This window comes from Pan paniscus, chromosome 11 (assembly GCF_029289425.2).
Source record: "Pan paniscus chromosome 11, NHGRI_mPanPan1-v2.0_pri, whole genome shotgun sequence".
Taxonomy (NCBI): Eukaryota; Metazoa; Chordata; class Mammalia; order Primates; family Hominidae; genus Pan; species Pan paniscus.
Window position 1 is genome coordinate 34,853,852 of NC_073260.2, and position 14,208 is coordinate 34,868,059.

At 37.4% G+C, this 14,208-nt stretch overlaps 2 protein-coding genes across 2 annotated transcripts; both read left to right on the plus strand.

The window, feature by feature from the left end:
- The first annotated feature begins 1,808 nt into the window (after positions 1-1,808).
- LOC100974607 (olfactory receptor 13C3) lies at positions 1,809-2,913 on the plus strand. The gene has a single exon (XM_003809246.4). It carries the CDS (start codon positions 1,852-1,854, stop codon positions 2,890-2,892), a length of 1,041 nt encoding a protein of 346 aa, XP_003809294.3. The 5' UTR covers positions 1,809-1,851; the 3' UTR covers positions 2,893-2,913.
- An 8,429-nt stretch (positions 2,914-11,342) lies between these two features.
- Positions 11,343-12,388, plus strand: LOC100974949 (olfactory receptor 13C4-like). The gene is given in 2 exon segments (XM_003809247.3): positions 11,343-11,424; positions 11,427-12,388. Coding segments are annotated over 2 exon segments (1,044 nt in total).
- The last annotated feature ends 1,820 nt before the right edge of the window (positions 12,389-14,208 follow it).

Here is a 14,208-nt window from a genome sequence, read left to right on the forward strand (position 1 = left end):
GTCAGGCTTTCTTTCTCAGATGTGTTTCCCACTACTCTTTCACAGAAACTCTCTTGTGCTGCCAGTCGGCTTACTCCTAACTTTGGTCCAACTTCTCACTTTTGAGATATCCCTTTTCTCTTTTAACCCTGTCTAATTCTTTTCCATACTCCCAGGTTCAGCTGAACACTGAAACTCCGGAGTTCTCCTTGGCCTAATTTATTTCTCATAAAATTCTTCCTTCTGCGAAAAACTGTAATTTTCATGTAAGCTATAGAAAGTGACTGTAAATTATTTTGATATGCTTTTTTCTTATATCCCTACCTAAATTGTGAACTTCGTAATGACAGGCACTTTAAAAATGCTGCTTTTTAAAAATATGTGTTTCCATAATATTTTTAAAGGGTATTTTAAAAAATGGTGTCAATCTGGAGTTTCTGTAAAACATCAAAGAATTACGCTCTTGACATTTTCAAGGTTCTTATTGCCAATCTACACAATAAGGCAAAAAAAATTGGCTTGAATTAGAAACATCTAGATAATTGGCCAACTTAGTATAGACTAAGCCTTGCTACTCAAGTGATTTTGGGACCAGTGGCATAAGCGTCACCTGGTCACCTGCAAGAAATGCAGAATCCCAGGACTGGCCTGAACACTAAAAGAGAATTTGAAGGTTTTTAGGTTTCCCAGATGTTTGCCGGGTGTGGTGGCTCATGCCTATAATCCCAGCATTTTGGGAGGCTGAGGTGGGCAGATCATGAGGTCAAGAGATGGAGACCATCCTGGCCAATATAGTGAAACCCCGTCTCTACTAAAAATACAAAAGTTAGCTGGGCATGGTGGTGCACGCCTGTAGGTGGAGGTTGTAGTCAGCCCAGATCGTGCCACTGCACTCCAGCCTGGTGACAGAGTGAGACTCTGTCTCAAAAAAAAAAAAAAAAAAAAATTCCTAGATGCTTTACATGTATATGAAAATTAGTGAAGCCAAGAACTAGACTTGGTGTCAAAAATATTAGCTTTACATTACATTTTATTATTTACTACCTAGTTAATCTTGGCCAAGTTCCATATTTTATAGTTGAAAAATGGGGTTAATATAAAGAATATTATAATTTGTACATCGTAAAGTGGTATACATACACATGTATACATATTTATATGAAATTTTTAAACATTATTACTGTTTTTATTGGTTGACTTAAATGAGTAAATTATCAAGACAGACTCTTAAGCTACAGAGTAAAATATGTAAAGACACTATATAATGTTCTCCAAAGACTATCACATTCATGCGGAGCTGTTCTGGGCAATGGTCTTGTCATAGGAACAGTCATACAAGATACTATGAGATCAACAACTAACTATGCCTTTAAACAATTGTCAAATTTCAGGGTATGTGATTCAATGTATTATTATTAAGTGTCTATAAAATACATAATTAAACTAACTATAAGGTATTAGCATCAGGCCTAGAAAAAAATATGAACACACAAAAATGTCAAAGTTGCTGTGAAATTTTAAACACTTTATAAATTGCTGAATTAAAATTCCAGTCTTTGTTGAGTAGTCTTTTGCCCTCTTTACTGCTTGTTTGCTGGGGTTGATGAAATGAAGATGTTAAGCTTAGAGTTGTTGATTGGCCAGGGGTTTTAGAAACCTCAGCTCGGGAGAGTGTCCTCAACTCAGGAACATGTCCTCAACAGCAGGAAAGGTTCCGTCTGCATGTGTGTCTGATCAATCTTCACATATTGGCGATGCGGTATAGGTGCTTCCATCATTCCCAATTTCATTGTATTCTAGTCACACACATTACTGAAGATAACTGGATGTCAGAACTTCAAGCAAGCACTCCTTCTAATATGTGCCAAAAGAATGATTGTTCAGGTAATTTGTACTGTTTGTTTCTTGGCAGTAAATACATTTCATGTTAGATCTTTTGATTTCCTGAAAGCAGATGACATGGGTGAGATTAACCAGACACTTGTGTCAGAATTTCTTCTTCGGGGTCTTTCTGGATACCCAAAGATTGAGATTGTTTACTTTGCTCTCATTCTAGTTATGTACCTAGTGATTCTAATTGGCAATGGTGTTCTAATCATAGCCAGCATCTTTGATTCTCATCTTCACACACCCATGTACTTCTTCCTGGGCAACCTCTCTTTCCTGGATATCTGCTATACATCCTCCTCTGTTCCCTCAACATTGGTGAGCTTAATCTCAAAGAAAAGAAACATTTCCTTCTCTGGATGTGCAGTGCAGATGTTCTTTGGGTTTGCAATGGGGTCAACAGAATGTCTGCTTCTTGGCATGATGGCATTTGATCGTTATGTGGCCGTCTGCAACCCACTGAGATACCCCATCATCCTGAGCAAGGTGGCGTATGTATTGATGGCTTCTGTGTCCTGGCTGTCCGGTGGAATCAATTCAGCTGTGCAAACATTACTTGCCATGAGACTGCCTTTCTGTGGGAATAATATTATCAATCATTTTGCATGTGAAATATTAGCTGTCCTCAAGCTAGCCTGTGCTGATATATCCCTCAATATTATCACCATGGTGATATCAAATATGGCCTTCCTGGTTCTTCCACTGATGGTCATTTTTTTCTCCTATATGTTCATCCTCTACACCATCTTGCAAATGAATTCAGCCACAGGAAGACGCAAGGCATTTTCCACGTGCTCAGCTCACCTGACTGTGGTGATCATATTTTACGGTACCATCTTCTTTATGTATGCGAAACCGAAGTCTCAAGACCTGATTGGGGAAGAAAAATTGCAAGCATCAGACAAGCTCATTTCTCTGTTTTATGGGGTAGTGACGCCCATGCTGAATCCTATAATCTATAGCTTGAGAAATAACGATGTAAAAGCTGCTGTAAAATATTTGCTGAACAAAAAACCAATTCACTAATGAAACCAGGACATGTAGGTCTTTGTTTAACAGTCACAAAGATGGACTCAGGTAAATCAGCCTGAACCTTTTTTGGAGAAACCATCGTTAGAGAGACAGATTTTTATCCTTTGCCTTTACTAGCCCTGCTCATCTAGAATCACTGATAACTATAGTTTGCTACAAACTCCAACATGCCCTGATCCAGGTTTCACAAACATAATTAATTCTCTTAGAATCTCATCCCTTGTGATGTCTGAAATGAGTGCTTCTGTGTAGAAACATAGTGGAAAACAATCACATTAAAGCTTTGGAAATAGAGAGCAATAGTACAAAATCTGCAGTTCCGTAAACTACCTAGGTGATATTGGATAGACTATTCTTTCTTTCTAAGACGTAGTTACCTTACTTGTAATAAGGAAATAAAATAATAAAAAAATCCAGGTCCCAATATCATTTAATGTTTCAATAAGTTGGAGGAAGCACCTAACATAATACTGGCTTCACAGTGTCCAAGAATTTCAGAATTGAAGCTAAGACTCCATAGTGAGGACTAAAAGTTGCTATTTATCCCCTCTTTTACTCTCAGCTAATAATTACTAGAGCCAGATGTCTCACTGAAAGTCACCCCATTAAGGTAATATTTTCTAAAATTTTAAAATTCAATATTTTCTAAAATTCTAAAAAAAAAGAATTAAAAAAAGAAAAATTGTTGTTACTATGGCCACCTCCCAACGATATCATTCTAATGTTTCTCTTAGTAAGTAGGATTCATGTATTCATCATGTTTTTATTTTGATTTATTAGATCTACTATGAGCACTCGGGCTAATTTTTTTTTTTAATGTCCAACACATGTTTTCACAGGATAAATTCTAAGGCATGAAATTAATAGGCCAGGTGGTATAAACTTTTCAAGTTCCTGGTTAACTTACCATTAGAGAGGTCATATTACTACCCTAAATACCATTATATGTTTCCCCCAATATGTTTGCAGCTCTATTTAAATACATACGCATACACACATATATCTCCATTTATACATACACACATTTGTGTATATATATATATATGAATATTTTTTCTTTAAAACATTTTTTTGAGAATTTTCATTTTCAAATATTTAACAAAAGAATGAGAATAATAAAAGTCAATGTATAATTGCACAGCTTAAATAATTACACATGGTCAACCTTCTTTCATCATTATCCATACCCACTTATCTTCTTCCTTTACTTTAAAGCAAATTCTGGACATAATTACATCATGTTATATATTATGTAATTATGTCCAGGACATCTGTGTGTGTACATATTTAAATGACACAAATCCAACAATCCCCATTCACATTGTAGTCTATGAGAATGCACTTCCAGAACACAAGTTGTGATATGAATGATACCTCCTCCAATTAAGAATAAGACAGTGCTGGTGAGGACTGTGAACCATGAAAAGGGCACATGAGTCACATAAAAGACGTTATTTCTTACTTCAGTGGGTTGTTACTATAAGATAATTCAGGATGTATATTGACTGATTTTCTAAATTTCAAGAAAAGCCTGGACATCATAGTGAGATCATGTCTCTACAAAAAATTAAAAATTAAAAATTAATCAGGTATGATGATGCACGACTATGGTCCCATTTACTTGGGAGGCTGAGATGGGAGGATCGCGTGAGCCCAGGAATCCAAGGCTGCAGTGAGCTATGATTGTGCCACCGCACTCCAGCCTGGGTGACAGAGCAAGACCCCATCTCTTAAAAAGAAATTAATACATTTTGAGATAGGCCACATTTTTAAATTAAGCATTGCAACATTTACCCAGGGTTGGCTATTTTACAGAACACATGTGATTCCAGATTGTGTACTCATATAAGTCTTTAATAGAGATACAGGACATGGTCATGATACAGGAGGAAGAAATTTCAGTCCAAAAAGGAGAGTTCTGAAAACTTCAATCATACTTTCCAGGCCACTTTTGAGAAACTGTCTTTTAGAACAATTCAATCAATGTTGAATTCTACACCAAATACATTGTCGTTAACTGCTTATCACTTAAATGGAGTTTGAGTGTATATTTTGAACCCCAAATGTTGATCTTCCTAGGTTACTGTCATACCGTAGTAGTAACGTCCAAATGTATCTTAGAGTATGCCAAAGAGCTTCTCATAGGCTCCTTTTATAGCTACAATTACTTCTCCTTTCCTCCACTTTTAAATTATTTTACTTAGATTATCTTCCCTGGAGTAGGACTGTTAGGTTCAGCTAGAGAACTGACATAAAGTTGCCAGCAATATAAACCCTTTATCAATTCTGTTATATTGGAGTAGAGTTGGATAACTGCAAGCATATAGGCCTGCTTCATCCACCAGGTAGGAAAGACAGAAACCATTAATCCCACTTTTAAAAGGTGAAAAGAGAGAATGATCCATATTATCATTCTTTTAGGATTATGGGCAGTAGTAATATTTAGATGTATTGTCATGGTGTTGTGGTCAGCAAATAATGTTCTGGAACTCATGAATGCAATGAATGTCCCGCCAACACAGAAGCAGGCAAATAAAAAGAAAAAGTGTTAGAAACAGAAAAGTTTCTGTGAATACCTGTATCATTCCCACTATCTTCTACAATAACTCAATAACAGATCCATTGGTGGTCTCCATTTAATTCCATGTATAGCAAGTTTTAACACACATTCATTCAGTTGTGAAACACATCCCTTTAGTCCTTGTTACCCTTCAATTTTGTAAGCAGGGGTTTCAGTTGTTCATTTCAATTTTCATTTGTCCATGTTTTTGTGAATGGGAATGGATATAAATCTACTATTTATGATGCTTTGTTACTCAATGTTGAATTTTAGAGTTCTTTAACAAGGTGACCAACATCCAAATTAAAATAATACATTTGCTCTTGGCCTATACTAGTGGTGTTAGTAGTATTTGCTTTATTTGCGAGGTATGTAGACCTAAATCCAGAATAAGTGTCTGTCTCTGTCAGTATTCACTGTTATCCACCCGGAAACCAGATAATGGGCCAGTATAACCCATTTGCCAGCTATGGCTCCTCCTGGATCCTCTCAGTAGCCGACTTATAACTGCCATTCATCTCTGATTCTTCTGCTGAGAAGCAGATCAATTTTTATGTATATTTCCTGCTCTTGAGGGAGACAATGGGATGCATATATTTTCATACTTTGTTGCATTGCTCGCATGCCTCTATGCCCTCTCATCTTATGTCCCCTAGAGGCCAGTTCCAAAAAGAGAATACAGGCTCCCCTTTGTTGATTCTAGTCCTTTTCTGAATTCAGAAGGGAAGTTCTATAGTAGATATAGGTAAGTTTCACTCCAATAATCTCTCTTCAGGTTAATAAAATGTCTCACTACTCACTCCATGTAGGAGTCCTTTATCTTCCAGTCATATGAGGCCTATATTTTCAGACTATTCCATTAGCTATTGTCTAAGAACTGGTAAAAATTCATATGCTATTGTTATTGTCATTATCTGGTTCTTCTGAAGAGTGACTGTTCTGAATTCTCTCTAGGTCAAATGCTAACAATGACTTGGGAATAGTATTTCATCACTTTTACCACAGTTTACTCATCTATAGGAAGAAAAGTCTTACTAAATGATTTTTGCAGAGTTTCTAGCTCTAGACTTCTATAATATTAAAAAAACTCTTGACATATATCTATTCGTATTTAATGTACACAGACCACGGTTTGTGGTGTGTGTGTTGGTTGGGGGGGCTATGTTTGTATGTATGTGTTTGTGTCTGTGTGCATATATAAATACTGTTTTTGCTTTTTAAGTAAATTGTTATTTCTGAGAATTCAAGTATTGTACACAAAATGTGACATCTACTAGAAAATTACAGTCACAATGTAAGCGTTAATATCTAAAATATAGCTTAATAGACTTTGCTAAGACACTTTAATTCAATAATGTCCTTTCTTCCCAATAATACCCCAAACTATCAATTCTGGATTTTTTTTCACTTTTTTGGCCTTAAACATATAGAGTTGCTTTTGTCCCATGGATCTATTTATTTTCTTGCTTATCTGTATTTCTTTTCATTTCAAAAAACTTGAAAATCGCATGCTGCATAAAATTAATTTTTCAAAAAGAATAAAGTAAGCAAACAGTTAATCACAATGCATTTAATTCATAGCTACTATCCATTTTATTTCATTCATAATATCAAGGTCATTTTTAGTAAACATCATTTGAATTATTAATTTCTTACTTTGAATTAACTTTGGTAGATATATTTTAAACTAGGACGCTCTCACATTTCATAAAGTTTGTTTGGTGAACATCTGCCCCTGCTCCTAGAAGTTATGTGGGCAGGAGAGTGTTATTTCATTTGTGAGCTTTAGTTCACCCACAATCTATTTCCAGCACCCCTCTTAATTGGGTCTGTGGGACACTGTCCCTAACACACCAGAAGTTTCTCCATTCCACAGATCTCTCACTCCAACTTTAAATTGCTTTGGGAAATGGGGAACAATACAATAACTGTTGCATAACAAATATGTACTGTTCCACATCTATGGAATCTGACATCTTTTGTTGAACCTGACTTTAATTCATAATGCTGACGTAAATACTAGGAAATAGTACCTGGTTCTTCTAGGAGGGGGACATAATTTATCATTGTAAAGGTAAGTCCTGAATACCATGAAACTGTACCTTTTAAATTTATAATTAAAGCTATTATTACATGTGGATTTATGGTGTGAATATCATTAGGCAATACAGCTATCAATGTGGTATTATCAAATATGGCTATGATAATAATATTATCATTATTATGATCTGCATAGTGCTGGTTAATCCATAAAGCAGTTTCATATGCTAGCTGAATTTTTTCTCAAAACAAACCTGTGAGAAAAGTAGGGCAGGTATTTCCATAACTATTTAACAAATGAAAAACAAGTTACATATTAGAAGAAAAAATAACCTCAAAACCAGGATTTTTGTTTCTGAATCCCAAGCACTTTTTAACTAGGCTAACCCCATGCCATATCTGTTCAAGTGTGAATTAGGTGATGCCTTTATACTTGCAGTGCATAAACCAGTTAATCTCTTTATAAGTTGGCAGCTTATTAGTACTGACAGATATATTTTCTGTTTTTTTAACAGATTACTTGCTGCAAATAAACACTTTGTGCATATTAAAGTTCTGAACATTAATCTGTAAATACTGCACTGGGAAATTGCCTAAGAGCCTAGAAAAACCCATCTATTATGTGTAGCCACCGTGTTAGGCCATAGGTGTAGAGGAATGGGCAAGACAAGCAAGCTTCTTCCCCATGTCTTGTGTTATCTCACAATACATGAGAGAACCAATTTAAAGAGCTGGGATAAGAAGAAAACCAAGGGTAGCAAGACAGGCTTGGCTTAAGGTGGATTGAATTGGTGAGATAATTTCTTCCTAGGAGGGGAAGGCTTGGAGCAGATGGCAGAAGAAGCTGTCTAGATAGCCTAAAATTCATTGTCATTACATTTGTCTGGAAGGCAAAGCCTGGGCTGGAGATCTAGGTGGGATATGGCACATCATCACCACCTTTCCTGGTAAGTTATTATCTTTCTGTTTTCTTCCATTTGCTTTCTTGACTGGGCTGCTAGCGTGTTGATGTTACTTATCCAATGCATCCTCAAAGGATTTCTGTAGCCTGCTTGAGAGAGAATTTTGACCTATGCTACGAAGTACTGTAGAAAGGTTTCACAGCAAATGGACTGTTCTAAGGCATATGATTCAATCCCATAACTGTGAACCTTCTTCCATGATGAGAAGTACTAAGTCCTCAAGAATTAATCATTTCTCCTTGTACATTTTTAACAGACTAAAGTTTCACCTTTATGAACTCCATTTATTATGTTACTCACTGACTGTTCTCTGTTGTTGACACATGATTTCTATACAGATTTTAATGCTACCTTTTAGAGAGAGAAGTAGTGGAAGGAGAATGGGCTTTGGATTTTGCCTTTGCCTGTGCTAGTCATGTGACCTCAGCCAGGTAAGCAAATTTCAAGCACAGGATCTGGCACATAGAAGTCTGCAATAGAAGTTGTTTAAGTGATTTTATTCACTTAAATAAACAAAAAGCATTTGTTTTTTTTTCAATAGGTACTTCTAGTCTTAAGCTGAGGAAATATAGATTTAAAATTTCTTTGAGGCTTAATTTTCTCATCTCTAATTTGGAGATCCAACATTTATTTGTGCTTCTCTTAAAAGTTCAGATGTTCTACTGGTATTCTTTAAACTGTTTCTGAAGTGAGAATCCCTCTGTCTGGTTTGGCTTCTGACTCCAAGACATTACACACTGTAGAGAAATTTTTCACTTATCATCACATAACAAACTGAATGTTAGAGTAGGGGTTGAGCCTCTGCAGATATTCTCAAAACTGTTAGCCCACGTGAGCCCTAAACCTGCAATTTTGGTTAACCTAAAAACTGGAGGTTATGAAAAGATGATGATGGGCTGTGTGTGTGTATGTGTGTACCAGGCAGTAATTGATAATAACCTAATTAATCTAAGCATCTTAATTCCTTGTGTCACATGTCTATTCAAAACCTCATAAAATCAAATTATATAATGTCAGGTTTGAAAGGTAGCTAAAGTTACAGGGGCTAAGCAATCACCTTGTGCTGGGTGTTCTTATCTAATAATAAGTCCCTTACATACAAAAGGGAATGCCATTTTTTTTCTTCCTAACCTTTGGGCCCTTCTATATGCCTGCCTCATTAACTTTTCAGTTGTGTTTCTGCTGAAACTCCCCTGGTACTGCCAACTGCTCCTCTAAAACATTAAGCTGCTCTCCCTTCTGGAATACCCCTGTTTCTCTCTTCTCTTCCAAACCTGCCCATTCCTTTTGTGCTTCCAGACCTGGTATAACTTTGAAATTCTTTCAGGACCCTCACGTGATTTATTTATTTCTCCTTTACTTCCTCCTTCTGAGGTTACTTATAATATTCACCCTGGCCACATGATATAATCGTATTCTTTATCAAATTGTTCCATGTGTAGTTTTTGTGTTTTTGTTATTGAATTATGAACTTTTTGATGGCAGACATGTTGTGTCATACTTTTTCCACCCTTACTTGTGTTGGAAGAGGACTGTGCTCAAGTTAGGAAATCAGTAATATCATACCCATATTATAGCAGTCCAGCAAAAGTTTATCCTGCTTTCATAAAATGCTTCAATAGCATTTATTTTCTGAAGTATACTGAACAGCAAGATGTGGCCCTGGAGTATGCTGGCAAACACAAAAGAATTAGGCTTTCAGTCATTTTCCAGGTTGTTAAGCCAGTCCATATAATAACACAAAAGAAAATCTATTTGGATCAGAAATATCTGGATACTCTACTAAATCACTATAGATAAACCAATGTCTTGCTACACAAAATGTGCCCTCATCTCAGTGGTTCAACATACCCTGGGAACTTAATAGACATGAAGAATCACAGGCCTTGCCCTAGATGTGCTAACATAAAATTTACATGTTAACAGTATCCTCAGGTGATTTATGTGCATATGAAATTTGAAAAATTGAAATTCCATCAAAGCTAAAAATTTTGGATAGTACTTTGCGAAAACAAGGTAAAATAACTTTTGGTGTTGCCATCCAAAGAGCTGAGCTTTAAGTTTCCCTTTGTACATATAGGCCACATTCTGTCTTTTACATTTGAGAAAAGCAAATTAAGGATAATGAGAAGATTCATTTGCTTTTGTAAAGTGCTGCACACACATACACACAAATATGTTTGACTATTATTCCTCTTTTTTCAGGTTTACTTAAATGAATTCTCAAGATTAACTCTGAAGCCATGGTAAAACAAATAGAGATCATGTATTGTTCTCCAAAGATTCTCCATCATATACTTGTAGAGCTGGTCTACACCATGATCTTGTCATAGGAAATAACAAAATAGTAAGAGTGGGATGTTAGAATGAGATCAACAAATAACTTTACCTTTGAACAGATGTTAAATTGCAGTGTGTGGGGCCCAATTTACTATTATCAAATATCTTCCCTATAAAAATACACATTTATCTGACTGGAAAGACATTCAGAGTTTTAGGCAGACAAACAAATGTATGTGAACATCTAACCTGCTTTAAAATTCTAAACATTTCTATTAAACGCTGGGTCAAAATTCTGGTTCTTGTTGAGTTGTCTTTTTTTCTTCTTTGCAGCTCTCTCACTGGGCTTGACTAAATGAATAAGTTAGGTTTGTTGTCTGCAATAGTCTAAGGCTTTTAGAAAACTCAACTTGGGATGTCCTCAACAATAAGAAAAGTTGTGTCTGTATTTACTTCTGATCCTAGGTAGATCTTCACATATTAGATACAGGGCATAGAAACTCTAAACATCCTAGTGTGGCTGTATTCTAGGCACAAATACTATTGAAGATAACTCAATGGTAGAGCTTTAAAACAAACAGTCTCTATTTCACCCTAGAGTAATGTTTATTCAAGTTATTTTTTACATTTGTTGCTTGGCTGTGAAAATATTATACATTGGGTCTTCCTCTGGCATCCTGAAAGCTGGGACATGGACAAGATAAACCAGACATTTGTGAGAGAATTCATTCTTCTGGGACTCTCTGGTTACCCCAAACTTGAGATCATTTTCTTTGCTCTGATTCTAGTTATGTATGTAGTGATTCTAATTGGCAATGGTGTTCTGATCATAGCAAGCATCTTGGATTCTCGTCTTCACATGCCCATGTACTTCTTCCTGGGCAACCTCTCTTTCCTGGATATCTGCTATACAACCTCCTCCATTCCCTCAACACTGGTGAGCTTAATCTCAAAGAAAAGAAACATTTCCTTCTCTGGATGTGCAGTGCAGATGTTCTTTGGGTTTGCAATGGGGTCAACAGAATGTTTCCTCCTTGGCATGATGGCATTTGATCGTTATGTGGCCATCTGTAACCCTCTGAGATACGCCATCATCATGAACAAGGTGGTGTATGTACTGCTGACTTCTGTATCATGGATTTCTGGTGGAATCAATTCAATTGTGCAAACATCACTTGCCATGTGATGGCCTTTCTGTGGGAACAATATTATTAATCATTTCTTATGCGAGATCTTAGCTGTCCTAAAATTAGCTTGTTCTGATATATCTGTCAATATTGTTACCCTAGCAGTGTCAAATATTGCTTTCCTAGTTCTTCCTCTGCTCGTGATTTTTTTCTCCTATATGTTCATCCTCTACACCATCTTGCAAATGAACTCAGCCACAGGAAAACACAAGGCATTTTCTACATGCTCAGTTCACCTGACTGTGGTGATCATATTTTATGGTACCATCTTCTTTATGTATGCAAAACCTAAGTCCCAGGACCTCCTTGGGAAAGACAACTTGCAAGCTACAGAGGGGCTTGTTTCCATGTTTTATGGGGTTGTGACCCCCATGTTAAACCCCATAATCTATAGCTTGAGAAATAAAGATGTAAAAGCTGCTATAAAATATTTGCTGAGCAGGAAAGCTATTAACCAGTAAGATCAAAGGGATATATGGGTCTTTTATGTATAATTAGCTTGCCTTAGCCATTTGACAATGTACATATGATATGGTTTGGCTGTGTCCCCATCCAATTCTTGAATTGTAGCTCCTATAGTCCCCATATGTTGTAGGATTGACCTGGTGGGAGGTAACTGAATCATGGGAGTGGGTTTTTCACATGCTGCTCTCGTGATAGTGAATAAATTTCATGAGAACTGACGGTTTCATTAAAAGCACAGTTCCCTTGTACCTGCTTTCTTGCCTCCACCATGTAAAATGTGCCTTTGCTTCTCCTTCACCACCCACCATGATTGTGAGGCCTCCTAGCCATGTGGAACTGTGAGTCCATTAAACCTGCTTTTCTTTATAAATTACCCAGTCTTGGGTATTTCTTCATAGCAGTATGAAAATGGACTAATAGAGTAAATTGGTAACAGGTAGTGGGGTGCTGCTATAAGGATACCTGAAAATGTGGAAGTGACTTTGGAACTAGGTAATAAGCAGAGGTGGAACAGTTTGGAGAGCTCAGAAAAAGATAGGAAAGTGTGGGAAAGTTTGGAACTTCCTAGAGACTTGCTGAATGGCTTTGACCAAAATGCTGATAGTGATATAGACAGTAAAGTTTAGGCTGAAGTGGTCTCAGATGGAGATGAAGAACTTGTTGGGAACTTGAGCAAAGGTGACTCTTGTTATGCTTTAGCAAAGAAACTGGTGGCATTTTGCTTCTGCTCTAGAGATCTGTGGTACTTTGAACTTCAGAGAGATGATTTAGGATATCTGGTAGAAGAAATTTATAAGTAGGTAAAGGATTCAAGAGGAAGCAGAGCATAAAAGTTTGGAAAATTTGCAGCCTGACAATGCGATAGAAAAGAAAAACCTATTTTTTGAGGAGAAATTCAAGCCTGCTACAGAAATTTGCATAAGTAATGAGGAGCCAAATGTTATTGCCAAGACAATGGGGAAAAAGTCTCCAGGGCATATCAGAGACCTTCCTGGCAGCCCCTCCCATCACGGGACTGGAGACCTAGGAGGAAAAAATGGTTTCCTGAGCCAGGCTCAGGGCCACCCTGCTGTGTGCAGCCTAAAGACTTGTTGCCCTGTGTCCCAGCTGCTCTAGTCATGGCTAAAAGGGGCCAGGGTAAAGCTTGGGCTATGGCTTCAGTGGGTGCAAGCCCCAAGCCTTGGCAGCTTCCACATATTGTTGAGCCTGCAGGTGCACAGAAGTCAAGAATGGTTTGGGAACTTCTGCCTAGATTTCAGATTTATGGAAACATCTGGATGTCCAGGCAGAAGTTTGCTGCAGGGGCAGGGCCCCCATGGAGAACCTCTGCTAGGACAGCACAGAAGGGAAATGTGGGGTTGGAGCCCCCACACAAAGTCCCCACTGGGGCACTGCCTAGTTGAGGTGTTAGAAGAGGGCCATTGTCCTCCAGAACTCAGAATGGTAGATCCACCAACATCTTGCACCATGCATCTAGAAAAGCCAGCCTGTAAAAGCAACCGAGAGGGAGGCTGTGCCCTGCAAAGCCACAGTGGTGGAGCTGCCCAAGGCCATGAGCGCCCACCTCTTGCATCAGTGTGACCTGGACATGGAGTCAAAGGAGATCATTTTGGAACTTCAAGGTTTAATGACTACCCTATTGGATTTGGACTTCATGGAGCTTGTAGCCCTTTGTTTTAGTCAATTTCTTCCATTTGGAATGGGTGTATTTACCCAGTGCCTATAGGCCCTTTGTATCTATGAAGTAACTAACTTGCTTTTGGTTTTACAGGCTCATAGGCAGAAGGGACTTGCCTTGTCTCAGATGAGACTTTGG